Source organism: Accipiter gentilis, chromosome 1, assembly GCF_929443795.1.
Source record: "Accipiter gentilis chromosome 1, bAccGen1.1, whole genome shotgun sequence".
Taxonomy (NCBI): Eukaryota; Metazoa; Chordata; class Aves; order Accipitriformes; family Accipitridae; genus Astur; species Astur gentilis.
The window spans coordinates 26,151,408-26,171,536 of NC_064880.1; the positions used below are offsets into that span (position 1 = coordinate 26,151,408).

General features: G+C 39.9%; 1 protein-coding gene across 3 annotated transcripts in view; it reads right to left on the reverse strand.

Annotated features, from left to right (window-relative positions):
* PARD3B (par-3 family cell polarity regulator beta) overlaps positions 1-20,129 on the reverse strand; it is a 442,140-nt gene that overhangs the window by 81,976 nt on the left and 340,035 nt on the right. For all 3 annotated transcript variants that reach the window (XM_049807683.1, XM_049807694.1, XM_049807673.1), the window contains 2 exons: positions 19,482-19,592; positions 1,584-1,880 (listed from right to left, as the gene is read on the reverse strand). In XM_049807683.1, the coding sequence (XP_049663640.1) occupies positions 1,584-1,880; positions 19,482-19,592 (408 nt within the window). The remainder of the gene's footprint in view (positions 1-1,583; positions 1,881-19,481; positions 19,593-20,129) is intronic.

Sequence of the window (20,129 nt, forward strand, 5' to 3'; positions counted from 1 at the left end):
TTTTTTGCTGCATGGAAAAACAATGTATAGACCACACTTCAAAACTGATCACATTTTTAAAATGTAAAGCTATGAAGTCCTGTTAAAACTGAAATTATGAAGCAACCTTAATGACAATGTCTTACTCCAATTGAGTTACATCTGTATATATTTATATTTGAAAAATACACATGAACCTGAATTTCAAATCTCTCCCACTGGGAATTCTCGGATCTTGGTTTACTGAGTCAGTATGAACTCAGTTTCTGATCCCTTCGCTATATACAAATGTTTGTGCAACTTCAGTGACAATCGCCTCAAGACTTTTCTGGTAAAGCAAAACCCGCTACATGGCAAAAAGCTGCGATCACTACCTCTTATTTTACCCTTACGCAGTAAGGGAAGGGTTAATCATATGGCAGAAAAAAATTAGCAGTGTCATTATGTTTGGAAAGATCTCTACCATACTGTATTTAGGTGAAAAAGAGAGATACTTGGCCCATTCCCAGCTACAAACTTCTGATTTATGTCAGAAGTGTTTTATTACTATTTATAACAATGACTCAGTAGATGTTTTTAAAGCACTATGATGCCACAAACTGAAAATACTCCTACTTCTGTGCTCGCATATTTCTCCAAAATTAACAAGTGTGGTATCACATAGCACAGATTGAGGCTATCGGGAGACACTACAGGTTGTAGTATGAACTCAAAGTGTGAACAATTCCTCAAGCCCCCCATGCCTTACTCTGTCAGCTCTTCTTTTCACATAGACTTGTAGATCTTGCCTACACACTCATGACGTTGGTTTGAAAAACCCAACATCAATATATTAACACCATGATAGTAATGAAGTCTTACATTCTTTTATCCCCAAATTCCAGAAGCAACTAGTTTTAAAATCATCATAATGATGGGTACATCATCAACTCAAAGGAATTTCTCTTTTCTTTTTAACCCAGTGAAAAACTTGACCATCTTTCTTTAATGCTATCAACCTGGAAGCTTGACAGTAAGGATTAAAAATTGCTCTTTCCTTCCCACTTGGTTATTGGAAAGGCTGTGAAAGGCAATCAGTCTTGTGAAGCCACACTTCACAGTCTGCATAAAAATGCCATGATTCCCAGTCCTCTCCCCAACCTAATTGAAAGTGCGTAATATTACACAGCTGGGGAAAACTAAACCATAAACATATGCAATACATCATGCTATCATACAAAACCTGTTACTAATAGGCACTTGATGATCAGCAGGATCGAAAGGGATCTGAAAACAGAGATTATTTTTGCTGCAGGGTAAGAACTTTTCCCGATTGAAAGAGGAAAAAACACTCTTCTCAGCAGTGCAAGAATTGGACTGGAGTCAATTCATCCATTCTGTTTGTGAAATATGGACTTTTCCTTAATGATTTCTGTTTGACTGCTGCCTTGCTCAGATGCTTTGGGGGTACTGCTGCAGCACATCATGGCTTTGGTTAAGAGGAAATCCATGGCTTTCTAGTCAGTAAATACAGGGGTCTGGGGCATCTTAACAGCCCCCCGCCCAGCCCCAGGCTCCCTCCCCACCAAGCTATCATTGTTTGTAATTCTAGGTGGCAATATTACCTGTCACCAGGAGTCTGTGGGTAGTGCTGCTTGTTTATTTTTGCATACAGTCCTTCCAAGTGCTCCCTCTCCATTGGTGCTGAAGGAGAATCACGTGGATATACAAAGGTTTCTGCTACTGCTGGTGATGATGGCCTGTAGATGCTTGCTGCTGGATAAGCCTCTCGGAAGTGGTTTACTCTGGCATAATTTGGATCCACCTCATCATCGTCAATGTCAGGTCCTCCAGGACCAGTAGAATAATCACTCAGGCCTCTCAGTTGCTTTTGCCGTAACTCCTGATGCTTTGCACCGATCCTAACAACAAAAAAGAAAGAACAAATATACAGTTGGATCTGCTTCAACAGCAACCACAGATGCTGATTCATCACACAAATTTGGAGCACCAACCACAAACCCAACTGTTTAGATCTTCCAGTACACTGTGAAACCGGTGCCAGATAAAACAAAAAGGTACATGCAGCAATTTTTTTCTTTATCTCTGGCAATTCACCTTTGTAACTAAGTTGCTCATCCTTCTGATGAAAAAAGTTAATGCTGAATATAGTGTGGCTTTTCACAAGTGTGTATGCACGTGTGTGTACACGTGAACACATACAGTTTTAATTCTACACCTATCCTCCACTTTGCAGTTAATATACCTAACCCAATCCTGAAACTTTTAATCTAAATTAGCCAGTAAAATTGTTACTGCCCCTTGGCCACTTGACCCACCTAGATTCTCCTAAATACATTAACTTGTGAAAAGTGGATTAAATGTGAACGTAAATGGAGAGATGGCACAGTTGTCTCAAATCAGAGGACCACAGTTAATTTGCTGAAGATTTAATTTTTTTAAAATTTTATTTTGGCTACATAAATGTGGAAATCATGCCTTATTATATAGGGGATAGGGACAAAGTAAAACAGCAAAGAAATTAATAGAAACCTGACAAGAGATGAATTGGTACATATAAGTGAATTAAAGACTATTACTGGCAGTACTCCACTGTGATAAAGCCTTAAGTGGTATTACAAAATGCTGCTGCTAATCAGGGCCATTGTGTAATCTCTTTGGAATAGTAGAACATATTCAGGTAAATTTCAAACTCAGCTGATATTCAATGATTCAACATTCATGCTGGAGAAAAAAAAACCTATAGCAAGGCTCTGTGAGCATGCAACTTCTGTTAACTGCTCAGCTACTCTTCAGCACAGGGTAATTAAATGCAGTGAAATGGATCTGGCAGAATGCTGACCACAATAAATAGCATTTACAGAAACAAAGGATGGAAGACAGATACAGAGATGCAGTGCCTGACAGTAGTAGTCAACATTTGCTGTTGACTGTATCTGAACTCCAGCAGCAGCGTAGAAAGAACAGTGCAATTTGTACCATAGGAGACAAAGTAAAAAGGGTCTAGCAGACTTTGTTACCCCAGTAAAGCATAATGGCCTCAGGACTCTGCATGAAGATGTTCTGGAGAAAGTCTTTAAAAGGCATGGAGAAAACGGTTTCCTAAAGAAATAGATGAGCACATTGGGAGCTTCCAGTTGGACAGACAGGAGCTATTAAGTGCAGAATGGGATTCATACCATTTATTTTGTTTCATTAGAATTGTATCATCAAAGTAAATGCTAATACTTTTCAAATAATTTGTAGCTCAAAAGGCTTACGAATAATTCTAGTGAGAACAACATGCCTTTCTACACACATACTTGAGTACATCAATGTGTATCACGCATGCTTTCCAGTTACACCTCTCCATTAACTGTACTAGGACACATCTAAAGGTGAGGCTAGTTTTTAACACTTAAAATGTAGTCATACTTTACAGCCGGATGAGCTTGCATATATGATACACTCCTTGACAGCTGGGGGGTGCCCACTATCCACTCTGCCTTCCAACAGTGAAGCAGATGACCCTTCTCTTCTCTAGTACTGCGTGCTCCAACTCCAGTACTGTGTACGGTTTTGGGTGCCTCAATACAAGAAGGACATCAAACTATTAGAGTGTGCCCAGAGGAGGGTGACCAAGATGGTGAAAGGCCTCAAGGGCAAGACTTAGGAGGAGCGGCTGAGGTCACTTCAGCTTGGAGAAGAGAAGGCTGAGGGGTGACCTCCTTGCAGTCTACAACTTCCCCAAGGGGGTCAGCAGAGGGAGAGGTGCTGATCTCCTGTCTCTCTGGTGACCAGCCATAGGACACAAGGAAATGGTATGAAGCTGCGTCAGGGGAAGTTCAGATTGGACATCAGGAAAAGGTTCTTCACTGAGAGGGTGGTCGGTCACTCGAACAGGCTCCCAGGGAAGTGGGAGCTCCCAGGTCCCACTCGAACAGGCTCCCAGGTCATGGCACGAAGCCTGTCAGAGTTCAAGGAGCATCTGGACAATGCTCTTAGTCATACGGTTTAGTTTTAGGTAGTCCTGCAACAAGCAGGGAGTTGGACTCTATGATCCTTATGGGTCCCTTCCAACCTGAGATATTCTATGATTCCATGAAATATTTGACTATAAAGACCATGTGAGAGAATATCTTCCTAACACAACATTTCTACTTTTCCTCAAGTTCCTGATCCAAGCTCAGTTAGTTAATTTTCTTTAATTTTTCTTAAGATATTATTTAAAATACTCACAAAGCCTTAATATAATTTACTACAGTAGTTTTTAGACATGAAAGGATGATAAGAAGAAATAAGCTACAATCTGTCTACATCCTTAACACCTCTCAGGTTTCCACACTGAGGCTTCCTAAGAATTCCTAAGAATTGCTCCTTTTTTCTTCCCGTAACCTTCACTCCACTTCTCTTTTGCTTCAGGTTTTCATGCCACACACACACGCCCTATTTTGAACTGAAATGGTGGCCCAGGTCAGGAAAGGCACTATCCTCAGGTGCAACCTCACCCAGAGTAATGCAGTGTCTTGAAGAAGTCGCAGACTTCAAAATGAGCCTTTGATTCGGCACAATTCTGACTATCCACAAGGGAGATTTTATTGGAGAATCTTATGGATGGCAGAGCCTAGTGTCAATATGTGATAAATTCAGTTAGTAAGGCACATATTCTCTCATTTTACTGCTGATTGCACTTAGCTAGCTGGTGGCTTCTTGGGACAGTGAGAGTTTGATGGCATTTGCTGAACAATGGGACATGCAACTTATTCTTTGTAAAACTAATGGTGACACTGGTATAGACCTTGGTAAAAGTCATGCTTTTATTCATAAAGCAACGGACAGTGGCATGGGGAGAAAGTCAACACTGAGGAGCTGTATAGGAAAACAGAAACTAAAAAGCAGTGGTCAGCTTGCATTTCTGTCTAAACCACAAACCATTGCTAGCAAATGAGTAATCATTAAAGGGCAGCTGAAAGCGTGCAAAGCCTTTCCAAAGGTTTGTGAATAAAGATAAAGGAGAGATTATGCAGCAGGGAGTGGTGGAGGGAGCCAGTCTGCCCATGTTCGTGAGTGAAACACCACATTCATCATTCACATAAAGGAATGAACTTTGCTTTGGGGCAAAGTTACCACTTGGTCCATTCACATAAAAAAACGTCTTTTCAGGTAGCTCATCATCTGAGAGCACTTGTACTACAAGGACAGGGGTGGATTTCCATTGCAAATAAGGCCTCAGATATCAATGAAGCAGGGAGGGAAGTCTACATTGCTGTTTTCCATCTTTTATATGTACAGGCACTTCAAGAGAAACCCTCTTGCAGAAGGATTAATATTTTACATGTCCCACATGGGATTATGTCAGAAATGTAAAAATGAGGGCGCTATCTTTGTTTAAAAAAAAAAATAAATCACATAAGTAACTGTTAGCTCCTGCACCCAATAACTATCAGTTTGGTAGTAGTCCTTGCCTCTGATTATTCTTCTACGAAAATGCATAAAGCACTTTGAGATTGTTGCTGTCTACCAGATAAACTCTGAAAAAGCACTGAATGTTCTTAAAAACCTGGGAAACTGTGGAGGGCTTCACCCTCACTTAGTGACCAAAAAAGCCTAAGCACAGACTTAAGTGCAGGAACATATCGTATGAGGTACAAGCTTCATGGCACACGCAAGTCCACGTGAGATGACACAAGCAGAAAAATGGGTGGACACTGCATTTCAAGGAATGATCTTATCACACATCAGTGCAGAAGACATGGCACACAGTCCTGAGAAGAGTCACAACAGTTTCTCAGAAAATGATGAGCCATAACGTTCTTTGGACCAATACATCACCTGTCCCCTAGGTATTTAAGATCTATTTGAAAGCAAGAGTAGTGCAGCACAGCAGCATCACGTGAACCTTGCTTTCATGTCTGGCAGTGAGAGTAATTTGTCCTGCTATCGATACTGGTGTATTCTGCACAACAAAAGCCGGAATTAGGTCACCACAATTTTCTTTTGTTCCTGTGAATAAGCCTAGCTTCTTCAACTTCTCCTTCTGAATGCAATCTTCAATTGCTGCCACTATTATAAGTCGAACCTACTCAAGAACAATTATTTCTGTTCTATATTATATGGACCAGTCAATATTAGGTTATGTGGAATTCTTCATGATCAATGTTTCATCTTTTCAATATGGCTATTATAATTGCATTAATATTTCTTGTTTCCTTTTTACTCTTCCACACAAATCTATAAAATTTGCTCAGTGATCTCTTTTTCATTTCAATCCAAATGTTCACATTAGGGAAACAAACTATCAGATGGCTGTTTTTTCTTTCTTTCTATTTACCTGTCCTTCCATGCCTTCTCTTGTGTTTTTCACCTTTGAAGTTTCTTCACATTTTTGTGAAGTTTTAAATATCCTCACTGTATTTCAGCATCATGTTTTCACCCAGTTTTAAAGCAATCTTTTCTATAGCACATCCCAGTAGGTGCCCAGGAATTCTTTACTAAGGTACAAAAAAAGATGTGCTGTTCCTTCTATCACTCCTATAATGCTCTGCCAACCCTGCTAAGCAGGCTACTTCTGCTATAACCCACTCTAGTTATTCACCATTTCTGCAACTCCCTCTGTGTTTCTCCCTATCTGAAACAGCAATATCTTTACTCTCCATCACAAAGAAAAAAAAAAATTTCCAAATCAACACAACTATCATAGCAACCAGCTTATTGAACAAACAATTACTACAAAAGACCCCCAAACTCGCAGCACAGGATGGATCTGGTTAAACAACTGGTGCAAATTTGTGACAAAAGATAAAATGTCACTCAGCACCACAGTGCTGGCAGTGAAACCAGAGATGAGGAGAGGCACAGGTCACCATCTGAACAATTTAGTGTAGCACTAAAGTTTCTACAAACTTCCTGATGAGGGAAAGGGAAAAGAAAAACTCACACAGAATGAAGGGAAGTTAGATATGTTTCCTTTTGGGTATCCCATATCAATCCTGCTTGCTCTCTTCCGCCACCTGAACACCATGCTCTCCAGTTAAATCGCTGCACGACAACTACATCATATTCCCTTAGCTGTGTTTCTATAAAAACACAACCTTTGCACACAATCAGCCAGGGGACAGGCAACAGAAGTGCCGTATCAAGCAATGCAGGTTTTTTTTCCTGTGACCCATCTTTTTCTCAATAGCATCTAAACACATATCCTATCCTAATAATTTTTGTTTCTTTCAAGACCCACTAGCTATCACTAGAACACTTCTCTACAACAAATAATTTCAGAAAAAAAATAAGTTTGATAAAATATATAACCTCAATAGAACTATAAGTAACATTTCCAAAACATGTGGCATCCTATTTATACAACTAAAGTTATAGACAGGATCCTATATACCTAATATACTTCTGGAAATGGGACATGGTATTTTTAAAACGCTTCTCTATGCCTCACATACTGTTCACTAGCACACCCCCAGAGCTGTAAATCTAGGAAACACTCTCATTTATCCTTCAAACAACCTTCCTATCTGACACATCCACACAAATCATATATGGTGATTTCTCATGTACTAACACGTGAAAAGATGCATAAGCCTAGAGCGCAGCAGCCATGAAAGGGTTAACAGCCCAAACAGCTCCTTCCAGCTGCAGCTCAGACACACCATCGAGTTACTGTGGCTTAACAAGTTATTGTGTTTCTGCTGAGCTACTGTCAATGACCACATATGTATTCCCTGCCTGTGACAAACGCAATGTAAAACGTTTTAGCCTGACATCAGTGACAGAGATACTGACAGGCAAAAGCTGGCTTAAAAGACTGCAGCACGCACAGAGTGAGGCAGCTGCAGGAAGGGATATGGACCACCTCAAGAAAACTCCAGAAGAGCTGAGCAGAAGTGCCTTTTGGAGCAGACTCAGAAATGCTTTTGGGAATGGAATGAGAGGGTTAGGAAAAGCCATAAAAGATACTCCTCATCTCTTGGCCCATCAGGCAGAATCTGGGTGGGTGGTTGGGTTGTGAGTGGGGAACAAGAAAATACTGAAGCTTCCAAAACCAGTGCTCTAAGCCTCTGTGAAAACTAAAATGCAGGACTTGATGTTACCAGCACAGTAGCCCAGAGAAGACCAGGGTCATTAAGAGCCTGCCAAAGACTGCCTTCAATGGGGAACAAACAGCAAGACACTGGATGCAGCCCAACCTACAGTTCTGGAGGCCCACCACCAGGCCTAGCTCAAAAGGAGCTTTGCACGGTGAGTTGCAGTCCAACAAACCATCACCTTGGAGCAGGACAAAACTTGAAGCAGCATGTCCTCCTGGCTCTGCCACCCCCAAGCAAGGGACAGGGCACCTGCTGCCCAACAGGAGACATGAGAAGCAACTCAATGGCACCAACAGCTACCAGGTCTGGCCAGAGTGCAAAAACTGCAGGTGGGAAGCTCAGCCCAGGCGAGACCGTGGGCTCTCTTACTCAGAGAACTGCAAGGTTGCGCTTCACATCAGAATAATTTTGGATGGGGAAAACTGACCAAAATAGACCCACAACAAAAAAGTACAACCTTTCCTGAGGTGTTTCAACTTCTCCCTTGCACTCCCCATGAGCTCCAGGTCATCCTGTTTCTTCTGACTTTCTAGGGAAAGTGCAAAAGCAATGCAACATTTTTTTATTTATCATGGAATGATCTTGTGCTTAGCACTGAGCAGAGCACAGAGAATGAGATGGTTTGAGCCCTGAGGTGCCTACCTAAGATGTCAAACACAGGACAGAAAAGGCAGCTGCTGACCAATGACAGCATATTTCACAAAGGTACCTTGTTTTATACTTCATATGAATACAGCAACATTTCTTGTATGGTGGATTAAAAGCATAGACTTTGTGGAAGCGCAAACAGGTACATGAATGAGCAAGATGCTGGCTACCTCAATGAAAGATGTTCCCAGGGGAGGAGTATGAATAACAAGCAAAGACAAAATGTGTAACAAAAACAGGGCCATAGGTCTTTTAGGATAATTTCTATTCTGTTCACAGTAAGAGAAGCAGAATAAGAACAGGTAAGTGAGTGTGTGTACAATCAGTTTGAGGTATACCTAAACTCCAAAAAAGGACCTTATCCTTTAAGTCTTTTGAGATCATTCAGATGCTAAACATTCATCCTCTCATTTAGTTGTTCCTTGTGAACAGCAGAATAAAAGCTACTGCATTGCTTTTTTTCCCCACTCATGTGACTCTCCACAAGATCTACATACTGCAATGATTACTCAATTTACATCTGATTTAGTATCTTAATACTTCAACTGTGATTTTACATAACATTTCTGCTTTTGTCTCTCATTTACCTAATTCATACATATATTGAGTAACGGGTTGTCTAGAGGAAAGCAGCCTATTTCTGCAGGAGGTCACTTAGATTTCCATTGGGTTTAATGTTTTAATTCCTTTCTAGCTGCTAGCAAAATATATTTTGCTAAGTAAAATCTTGTATTTTCATTCATTTACATAATGGTGGACTGAATACATCCTGCCTTCAGATATTTGTAAGCCATAACCACTGATGAGAATGGGCATATTTCACTTGAATATCTGAGGACATAATTTCAGTACAGTGCTTTAAATTTTTTTTATTTCATAATAAATTTTCAGACAGACATGGTCTATAATGACATTAACAATCTTATTCAAACCTACATCTTTTATCAGGAAAAGGTTCATTTGTATTTTTTCAACCATCACCTAGGAAAACTCCAGAAGCAGGCAAGTCTCATAGCTAAAAAAACAAACAAAAAAATAAAAATCCACCTCTTGCCAGTAAATTGAGGACATCTGATACAACATCCTCATCAAGACTCAAACAATATCTAATTTAGTATCATCTTTCAGGGTATTCTACTGGAGGCGTATTTGTCGAAAACATCTTCCCCATAAGCTATGCAAGTGTTTCTTCATTTCAGCTCATTCTATTGTGCTGGATTTGAATATCTTCTCCCCCATAATTAGTATCTGTAATTGTAAACAAGAACAGAAACAGTCTCGGAAATAAAAAAAGACAAGCCACAAATTCAAGGGAGTAAGAGACTGTAACTCAGGCTAAACAAGATAGAACTTGTAACAGCATTAACCAGCTCAATGATAAAAATCACCAGGGCTAAACATGAAATATTGCCTGTTCTAGATAAATACCTCATACTCATATAATGCTGAACTGACCAAAGTAGCTGCCTTTGAAGGGTTGTAAGTAAAGAAACAGAGGAAAGAAAAACTTAAGAAGCAGATAGAGCTACACTGACCTTAAAATTTAAGATTATGACAAGCTGAAGATGAAACATAGCCCTTTTGTACCACAAAATGAGGACTGTGAGCTTTGGATAGACAAGACTGAGGTCTTAATGTTCTTCCATTTATTTCAGAGGTGACAGGGAGTGATTACCAACTTACACAGAATCCTGCCCTATAAAGAAAATCCTGGTTCTAATGAGGTCATTACATTTTCCCCCATGCCATGAACTTCAACGAGAACAGGATTTTACCTTTGCTGTTAAATCTGAGGAAGTTTTTCTGTCTCTCTTTTGGCCACATTAGCTGTACACTGGGGGAAATGCAGCAGATTACAGAAATCCAACTATTGGAAAAGCCAAGTATATTATATTCTGTATTTTACTACATTATGCAGTCTTATTTACTCACAATTACCCTGAGTTATTTTTTGAAGTGACAGTATCAGAAAAATTTAGGTTGGAAGGAACCCTCTGAAGGTCACCCTGCTCAATCGCCTGCTGAAAGCAAGGCTGACTGCACAGATCAGGTTGCTCAGTCAACAGGGTGTGCCTTGTTTGTGACAATGTGGATTAGTGGAATTATTCCAGGTTTGTCAAAATTACTTTGGCATCTTTCACCTGAGATGTTCTGATGCCTTTAAAAGCTCCAAGCTCCTCCTGCAAAATGGACTTGAGTCTGCAGGGACTTTGCAGACCATAGGTAAGTTGCAGGCCTAGTTCTCAACATTGATTTAAGGGAATTATCAGGCTGCTGTAATTTGTACTTTTCCATTAAAAAGATAAGTGAGATGCTGTGCACATCATACCTGAGTCCCTTTTGCTAATGTTAGCTCATTGTGAACAAATAATCACAAAAAGAGAATCAAAAGAACAGAATACTCCTAGAAAGCAAGATTTAACTTCGCTTATATTTTAGTCATTGGGAACTTGATGTCAGGAATGGAAACAATACCAAATGCAGTCAAAGCCACAGATTCACCTATCCAACCAAGACATCAAGCAAATTATTTCAGAGAAGATATTTTATCTCCAGATAAACAAATTATTTTATCATCAGATACAGTGAACAAGTATAAAGTAACTGCAGTATACCTGCAGAAAAAACTATGGCGAGACAGAGACATCAGTCTATGAACTTATTCATTGCCACTGACTAGATCAGCTCCAGCAATTGCTGTAGTAGGTACCAGTCAAAACCACTGAGGATTCTAACACCAACTTAAGAAAAATACCAGAGACACTGTAAGGACCATGGGAAGACACAACATTGATTTGACGCCTCATGAAAACCCAACACCCACAACCACATGCAGTAACATAGCTCAGAACAGACACATAAAGACTGACACCTACTGAGTCCCTGGGGCCTCCTCCTTCAGTAAGTGGGTATTCTTGGAACTTCTCCCGCATAGACACTTGCCAGCCCCACTTAGCTAGTGAGACCTCATGAGTTTGCACAACCATCTCTGCAACTGCTTAAACATTGTGCCTTCATTCGAATGCAATCCTAGCAGCGGAAGGAGCAAGCCTAGTTCCGTGTGATACGATATTCCACACGCATTTCTTTATTGTACACATAGGACATTGAGCCTGGAACCTATTGAACAGAATCTCTCTGTTCAAGAACAGGAACAGCCTCCATCTGCTAGTCTGGGATTCACAGGTTGTTTCTAATTAACAGTTCTGGATTAGAAAGCAAAACTCAGTTTTGAGGAGACAAAGCTTTAAGACTTTCAGGTATTTTGGTTTAACATCACTACGGATGAGAATTACACATGCAAACCAATTTCCTGCCTGACTGTCTATCCCCACAAGTTGTATTCTCATTTTTATCCCACAGGTAAGGGAGTCTGAGAACAGGAATTCTGTGCTGTGGCACTACTTCAAAGTGCATGCCAAAGATTTATGACAGACTGTCATAAATCACACATGGAAGGGCAAGGAATGAAATGCAGCTTCCAAGTCATTCTTATGCCCTTATTGATTTTGCGGTAGGCAAGAGCTGACCTACATTCAGTACTGCATCAAAGAAATCCCTAGGCCAGATTAGCCTGTCTCTTAGAAAACCCTCTATTACCCAGGTTGGCTAGTACACTGGCCAGTTTCACTTTACTAGTTTGGCCTGTAAAAGTTTCTAACAGCAGTATTTCTGTTTTACAGTGTAATTTTAAAAAACTTCAAGTAATAAGACTCTGATACATACAGAAAAGAACCCCACATTGGCCCATTTATGCAAGAAAGAACCAGGCCATTGCCCCTGACCTGCTCTGACCTTTTAGGTGGGCAGGTTTCACAGCTTGTGAAAACTGGTGTCCAGAGCAAAGTGAAACTAGTGCCTCAATGAAGGGCAAACTGAGCACGCTAAATGGCTTGGATGAGAATTTGAGTGCTTAAATTTAGAGGGCATGGCTATAACACCTGGAAAGTGCTATTCCCATCAGTCTCCAATACCATGAATAGTACTGAGATAGTTAAAGAAAAAGGCCAATTCCATGCACCATTCTGTTACTCTCAATTCTTAATGTTCTTGAGCTAGGACAATCTGGGATCAACTCTCAGCCTAATGTTGTCTTAAAAATGTCCTCCAGCAGTGGATTAGCCACATGAAGCAGCTAAAAAAATTGCTATTTGGTTCTAAATGCCACATCACAACCTGTGAAAGGTAGTTGAGACCCATCTACCTCAGCTACTCATAACCAAACATCAATCTCTCAGGATTCCGTGGTAGGCTTTTATTACATGTTCTGGTATGCAGAGCAGCAGCAGATCTAAAATGAGAATCATTCAGAATCAATGGGTTGGGATTAATCTGTCCTCCTGTCCAGTGCAAGTGCTGCCACAGTAATAAACAGAAATCTGATAACTTCATACTGTCAGCACAAAATGAAACTATGACCTTGACCTGTGCAACATCACCCAGTAATTTTTTCATAACTTCAACATACCATACTACATGGCTATGATCTAATAAGAATCTAAAAGTAATTAACTGGAATTTTTGAAAACTGAAGCCTTAATCAAATATGTATTCTTATCAGGGTTGCAAGCCAGCAATAAATTGGGACATTTAAAAAACTGGGATCCAGTCCAATCCGTGATCTGATCAGGGTTCAATGGTTATAATAAATTGGGAGTATTAAAACTGGGATCACATCCAACACTTTGTCTAAACCACAGGACCTAGCTGTGCTGCAAAGTCACGAATATTCAATGAACAGATATACCATGTTGGATTAACCCTTAATAAATAATGATGCACAAGCTCAGGAGTCCCAAACCCATGTGGTTTAGCACAGAGCTTAATGGTGAGAAGAGCAATTACTAACATTTTATCAGAGATCAATATGAACTATAAACAGCCATAATAGACTTGGCAAGCGGGTAACAGGCACAAAAGCTATATGGGGCTGGCAACAACGTGTGTGTGTATGAGCATGCTCTAAGATGTACTATGCATTTAAAAAAATCATACCTTGATTTTTGTAAAAGTCTGAGTTTCAACTTTTGATTCAAAACAATTTGGCTCTTCCACCATACTGCCATGCATGCAGCTATTCTTGTTTTCATTTTGATTTCCAGTAATATACAAGTTGTTTGTAATTAAATATAATGAAACAAATGCTGACAGAAATGTATTCTCTCATATATAAGTGGTCTCTAAATGTTTTTCTCTAAGATGCATTCCCTTCATACAGGGATCTTGCAGCTGCAAAATTAAACCTCTGTTTGCCAAATATCAAAAACATATGTACTGATTTTTTAACTATGGGAACAGGCGACAGGCATCAGAGCTGATAAAACAAGAAAGAAATGCTCTTCAGTTGCTGGAAGGTTTCCGAAAAGTAAAGGAAATTCAGGCTTTAATATAAAAACTGAAACCATTTAATTTTACCCAAATTTGAGATTCACTGTAACTTAAGCATTCAGTTCAGATGTTCTAAAAGCAAGGGCCAGATGTTCCTTCTGCTTCTCTAACACTCTGCTCAAAAAACTTAATACTATTAAAAAAAATTTCCGCAATTAAATCCAAGGAGAACTACAAAACCAAGACTGTTTTAACAAAACAACAAACTACTACTCCCACAAACAAGTGGAGAGTATTATTTTTTTTACAGAGAGTGCCTCCTTGTTCACCAACTCATATGCTACTTTTTAAAACCACCCTATTTTCAACAAGGTGCTTCATTTTGTGGAATTTTATTCTAATGTCAAGGAAATGTTCAACTCTGCTGGAAGAGAGACTTTGGTCTCAGCAGGAACATTCCAGTAAAATAGTCCTAAACAAATAGGAAAAATAGTTTTCTTTCAATTGATAGTCACTTTATTTGCATTTGAAAGGCAAACAAATTATTATGTGTAAAACTCAAGTGACTAATATACTTATCCAGTTTGTTTTACAATGATTTTCAAATGTTAGAAAATTAATAGGCAACCCCAAATGAGTGGGAAAAAGATGGAGGAAGGGAAGAAGAGAAATCTTATTTTGAGGGAAAGAAAAGAGAGGCTGTCTTCCAGTATTTAATAATGTAGTGAACATCTTGTTGTTAAAATGACAAATTCTGAGTAATTTACACAGAACACACTAAAAATACAGATTTGAGTCAGCTTGATCAAAATAAACCTCAGACACAGCATTTGCTTTTTCCTTTTATGGGCAGATTCTAGACCTTTGGAGTACATGCTTTATTACAGCCAAACTCTTTGAAGCATGAACAAAATGACGAGTTTATTTAAAATAGGGCCTCAGTCCAAGGAACCACTTGACTTGTGTCAGGAAGAACAAACCACCACCTCAGAGAACTGTATCACCAGTTAAGTCAGTCCTCCTGAACTGTCACAAACTTCTGACTTTCTCCAGTGAAGTTTCAGTGACATTGCATTGCTGTGGCACAAGGAAAGCTAAGGGAGGTAGGGGGAGAAGAGGAAAATAGTGGAATTTAGAGGAGGTGCCAAATTCATTCCCATTGGACACAGATACGGCTATTACTAAAGAAGGAATGCCTAACATCCTAAGTTCCTGTTAACCACTTGAAGCTTGCAGAAGTAGTAGTCATGTAATAAAGTACTGGCTTTGAAAAGAAAGGATGCCTGGGCCTGAGGTCTGGAACAAAGTCCTAGCCTGACAGGGACTTTTTAGGAATCTGGACAAGCAGCTGTGCTGCCTGCATGTCAGATTACCACCCACAGGACACTTTTTTTTTTTTCCTGCCAGATTTCCTCTCTTCTACCTCAACTGTAAGTGCTTGGGGTCAGGCCCAAGCTTCCCTAACAGCAATGAGCACAATGAGACCTTGATCTTGGTGGGGACTGCTAGGGAATACAAGCAGTAAAAAAATAATGATGTCAGCATTTCAGTGCAAGATGTGGAGCTGCTTCGGAGAACTGCAGCTACAAGGCAGCACAGAGAGTTGTACTGAAAACTGAGAATAAGACAATGTGGAATGGAAATAGAAATTACTAGGCTAGAGAAATACTAAATTTATTTTCACTTTTTGAGGTTCAAATCTGAAACTTGGCAGCCCATAAAAGGAGCTGCCAGGCAAATCTATGCTGAGGACCAATGTGCAAGCAAGTCCAATCCTTTTGGGAAGCATCTGCACTACAGAATGAGAGCTGTATACTCCATCTGCATACGCCTACTAGCTCTAACACATTCTGGATGTGCCAGACTTGTTGCACATGCACTGTACAATTCCTTCTCTGTGCAAGCAGGAAATCCAACCTATTCTGAGCATGATGGACTTACGCTCATGCAGCACACCTACGTAAGATCTGACGTTTCCTGTCAGAGCCAGAGTCACTGAGTTTGTACTGCAGAGCCAACCCACAATTGTGCAGTGAACACATCTGACATTTCTGCACGTCTGTAAATCTTGTCAAAATTTCTGGAAGAAGGCTGCATCCTCTACAAAAAGCCTATCCCTAGAATTTTGTGAAATATTATTGTACCTGTCCAATACCAATCAAAAATTTCTGTAAAACTCTGAGAGATGGCCTACTCCCATAAGCTGGAAATGCACTTCCTACGGAAAAATATTTCTCAGCTGAGATCTTGGAACAGTATTTTGTTTTTTGGAGAGCTGCCAAGCATATATTGCATGCAACACCAACATCCAAAACCATACGAGGTCCACAGCTGCTAAGATGCTGAAATGCACTTGATCATTAATCTTGTCACACCCAGCCCAAAAACCAACTACTCTGACCTCTTCCACTAAGTGTCAAAATGGACAACTTGGCATCTGAAAAAAACTGTCAGGTGAAAAATCATAGTATCGGTTAATATGGCAGATCCTGAAATATTTATGCAGTCAGCATTTAAGAAACTGAAGTTTAAGCAAAAACTCTGACTTTAAGATTGTAATAATTGGATTGAGGATCTGAACAAGAATTACTTACACAGCTTATCTTGGAAAGGTAAAATTAGGTGGGTGTTTAAGTTAATTCTAGAAAGGTTAAATGTTAGAAAAGCAATTTGTATTTTGTTCAAGCTGTTAAATACAGGATTTGTTCACAGGTATCAGGGGACAAAACATGCTACATTTCTATCGACGGTTCTGTAGTCTGTTCTACTATAACATCCCTAGCAGTTTTAACATATACTCATTTCGCTCTCAACAAGAACAGATTTGAAAATATGCCTATGTTCTAGTAAGCTTCAGTGAAGCCTGGCTTTATAAATATGAGACCAAGTATGCAGGATTGCAGCTAGTGAAGTCATAGAAGCAGAAGATCTATGGTGTGGATGTGCCACAAGGTTTTCTTTGCCAATACGTGCATTAAAATCTTGGACTTGAATTACATTATAGAATTACTAAATCTTGGGACAGAGCTATAAAACTTGTATTTTCTGTCTTACTGAGCATCATCACTAGGTGAACAGTCAACAACTAAGCAAAAGGACTGAATTACCTTCAAGTAATGTAACGTTTCCTTTCACTGATTTTAATCAATTTCCCAAACAGTTCTTACCCACATATGAGAACTAGCTTCCTTACATAATTTTCCTCTAGGAAACATAAAAGTCTCTTCTGTTTTATGATCAATTCAAGAAGGGTTCAACAGTCAGCCTGCAGATAGTCTTATGTGGGCAAACATATACAGCCACGCTCTTACTTCATTTAGAAAGTTGAAGCAAATTGCTTGTTTTTATAGCACATATTGCATTGCATTGAGGATAACATAGGGAAAATATCTTTGCTCCTCTTATTTTTGTTTTTTTTTAATTTGAATCCCCCAAACATATAAGATGTATTACCTGATAAAAAAAGTGTGATTTCTATTCTTGTGCATTATAGAAGAAGAATCAAATAAGTGAGTTAAAAATATCATCTTGGTTCATCCACTTCTCAACACACCTGCTGTTCTCCATTTCAGTCGCAAACTCTTCCAGGTCAAAACTGAAATCATTACTAGAGAAACCAGAATGATGAAGACATTGAGCTGCCAGTTTCTAATGCAGCCTTACCAAGTTACTGTCAATCAGTGACTGTAATTTAAAAAAAAAAAAAGCATACAACACTAAAGAAATATTAAGAACAATTATCTCGTGTCCAATTGGAACGTTAGACCTCTAGACAGAAGGGTTCATTCCTTGCAGCCTGCCAACATTTCAGTAAATGACACTGGCCCTTTAACAGATGGGATACATGCTTCTTAGCTTGCCAGGATCCTAATAAAAGACACTGGCTTCTTTAAAATGAAGGACACATACCTCTCAAATTGCCAGTATCCAAATTGGGAGTCAGCAGTTTAAAATAAAGGCACTCATCAATCTGGCAAAATCAAGGACACGGCACAGAAATTTTAAAACAAATGGTACAAAGTTTCTCCTGACACTACTTAACTTAGATGAACTAAATACTTAAACACTGGCTAAGCGTATCCAGTAGCAGCACTGCAGCAACTGGATACCTTACTAGCTTTTAGAACAGTAAATATCAGCAGCAGACCTCTTCAAGGGTTGGGCTTTGGAGTTATTTCTTTTCCCCATCAAACCCATTAGCTACCACTTATAAGGCTGACCATGTACTGCATGACTCGAAAGCAGGGGTTTTTTTCCCTTGACACTGACCAGCACCACCAAGGCTGGCCTGTGTGGAGAGACCCTGCCTGCTCAACAGGAACCATATCTGCTTCCATTCCATCTCCCAGGAGCAGGATGCTCCAGTGAAGGAAAGAGACCTCTGAAAGCTTTCCCCATGCTCTTATAACCCATATTACTACAACCTAGAAAGTTTTACAGTAACTGCAGACACCTCTTGAGAGCTAGCAGGAATGGGCTCTAACTTTTCTGTTAGCAGCCATCAGAGGGAAACAAAGACCTTCTTCAGCATATCACGAAGTACATCTGGATGAGTTGGGGAAAGGGAGAGGGGAGTTTGCTGCACCTTGTCAGCACTTACAAACTGTCCATAGTTCCTGAAGGGCACACATGGGGGAAAGCTGAAAACCGTAAATTCTCTTTGTCTGGAAAGATAATGAAGTTGCTAAGATTGGGCATGAAAAAGGAGCATTTTATGAATAAGACAGAGAACTGGGCTTATTCACATAAGTGGTTCTTTTCATTTCAGTCTCAGAGCCTTACCTCAGAAATATGGCAACTCACAGCTGGCACACACCCAGCTTCTTGCCTTGGCCATCTCACCTACCTTACTGCTTGCAGACCCCTGCCTCTTCAGACTGATTTTAACCATTTAAACCTGCTTTATTCCTGGTGTCTCTTGGCATACTCAGCGTTTGTTGAGTAGATATTTCTGCAATGTGCCTAATCAGCAAATGCTGTGCAGAAAATACCATACCTAAGTACAAAACCTTCCATTTGATGGCACAGCCAGCTGAAGCCAAAGAGGTCTGAAGTGCTGGAAACATAGCAGAGGCTGTCAGGAAAGAATGGAAGGGGTTCTTGCTTTAAAGAAGTAGAGGAAAAAACCCTATTAAGTCAGCTAGTCTTGGGAATGGGCAGAAGTGAAACAGGTTTTGAAGGAATTGATCTTCACCAGCTTAGCAGAAACTGGGACCTGAATAGCAGCTACCACAGTGAAGTGCACAGAAACTGCAGGAGACAGCCAAGTTCCTGTCATACAGCAGCCCTAACTCAGCCAGGAGACTGGCCTAAAGCTCTGCACTGCCTGGACCTAACTGCCAGCAGGCATGGTCTGGGACATCTCCAGCCAGGCTGGCTGGCTGTCCCTTCAAGCAATCCCTTGTTTTGAAGTTTTTCATCTGATGAACAAAGATGTTCCTACTATTTACTCACCTTTCACGTTCATCTTTCATTTTCTCCAGCTCCTCCTCTTTAAGCATGCCTTGCTTTGGATTCCCCTTCTGATCTGTTTTCCCACTTTTATCTTCTTTTTTCTTTCCAAATCTGTTGAAGATATCAAGGAAGGAATCAGGAGGAAATAATAACTAGAAGAAAAAAACAGTACTTATCTATGATAAACCACAGAAATTTTAGGCACTCAAACACTGTGAGTTTTTATCTTAGTCACTCATATATTTCCCACATAGCAAAGTAAGTTACCGGTATTAAATAGGCCACATGCCATAAGAAGGACTGGTTACAAATTGATTTGGACCCTGTACTTTCAAAAGCTATTGCTTGAAACAAAGTTGAAAAGCCCCACCAAACCTGAAATGCAAAGCATTGCAGGGCTGGACTATTAATACAGCACATGGTAAAGTGGCTGAAGGTTCTTCTTACCACAGGACAGTTCTGTGAAAGTAATCTGTAGTGGCTGCGGTGTTAGCACCCAGACGGTACCACATGTTCTGCTCTTATCAGTAACTGTTGTCTCTCACTCATGCCTGGCCTTAATTTACGGATTGGTTCTTTGTTTAAACGAGGATGCAACCAGGAAGAATAAAATCTTGCTATATTCTGAGAGTACAAAACTAGACAGTT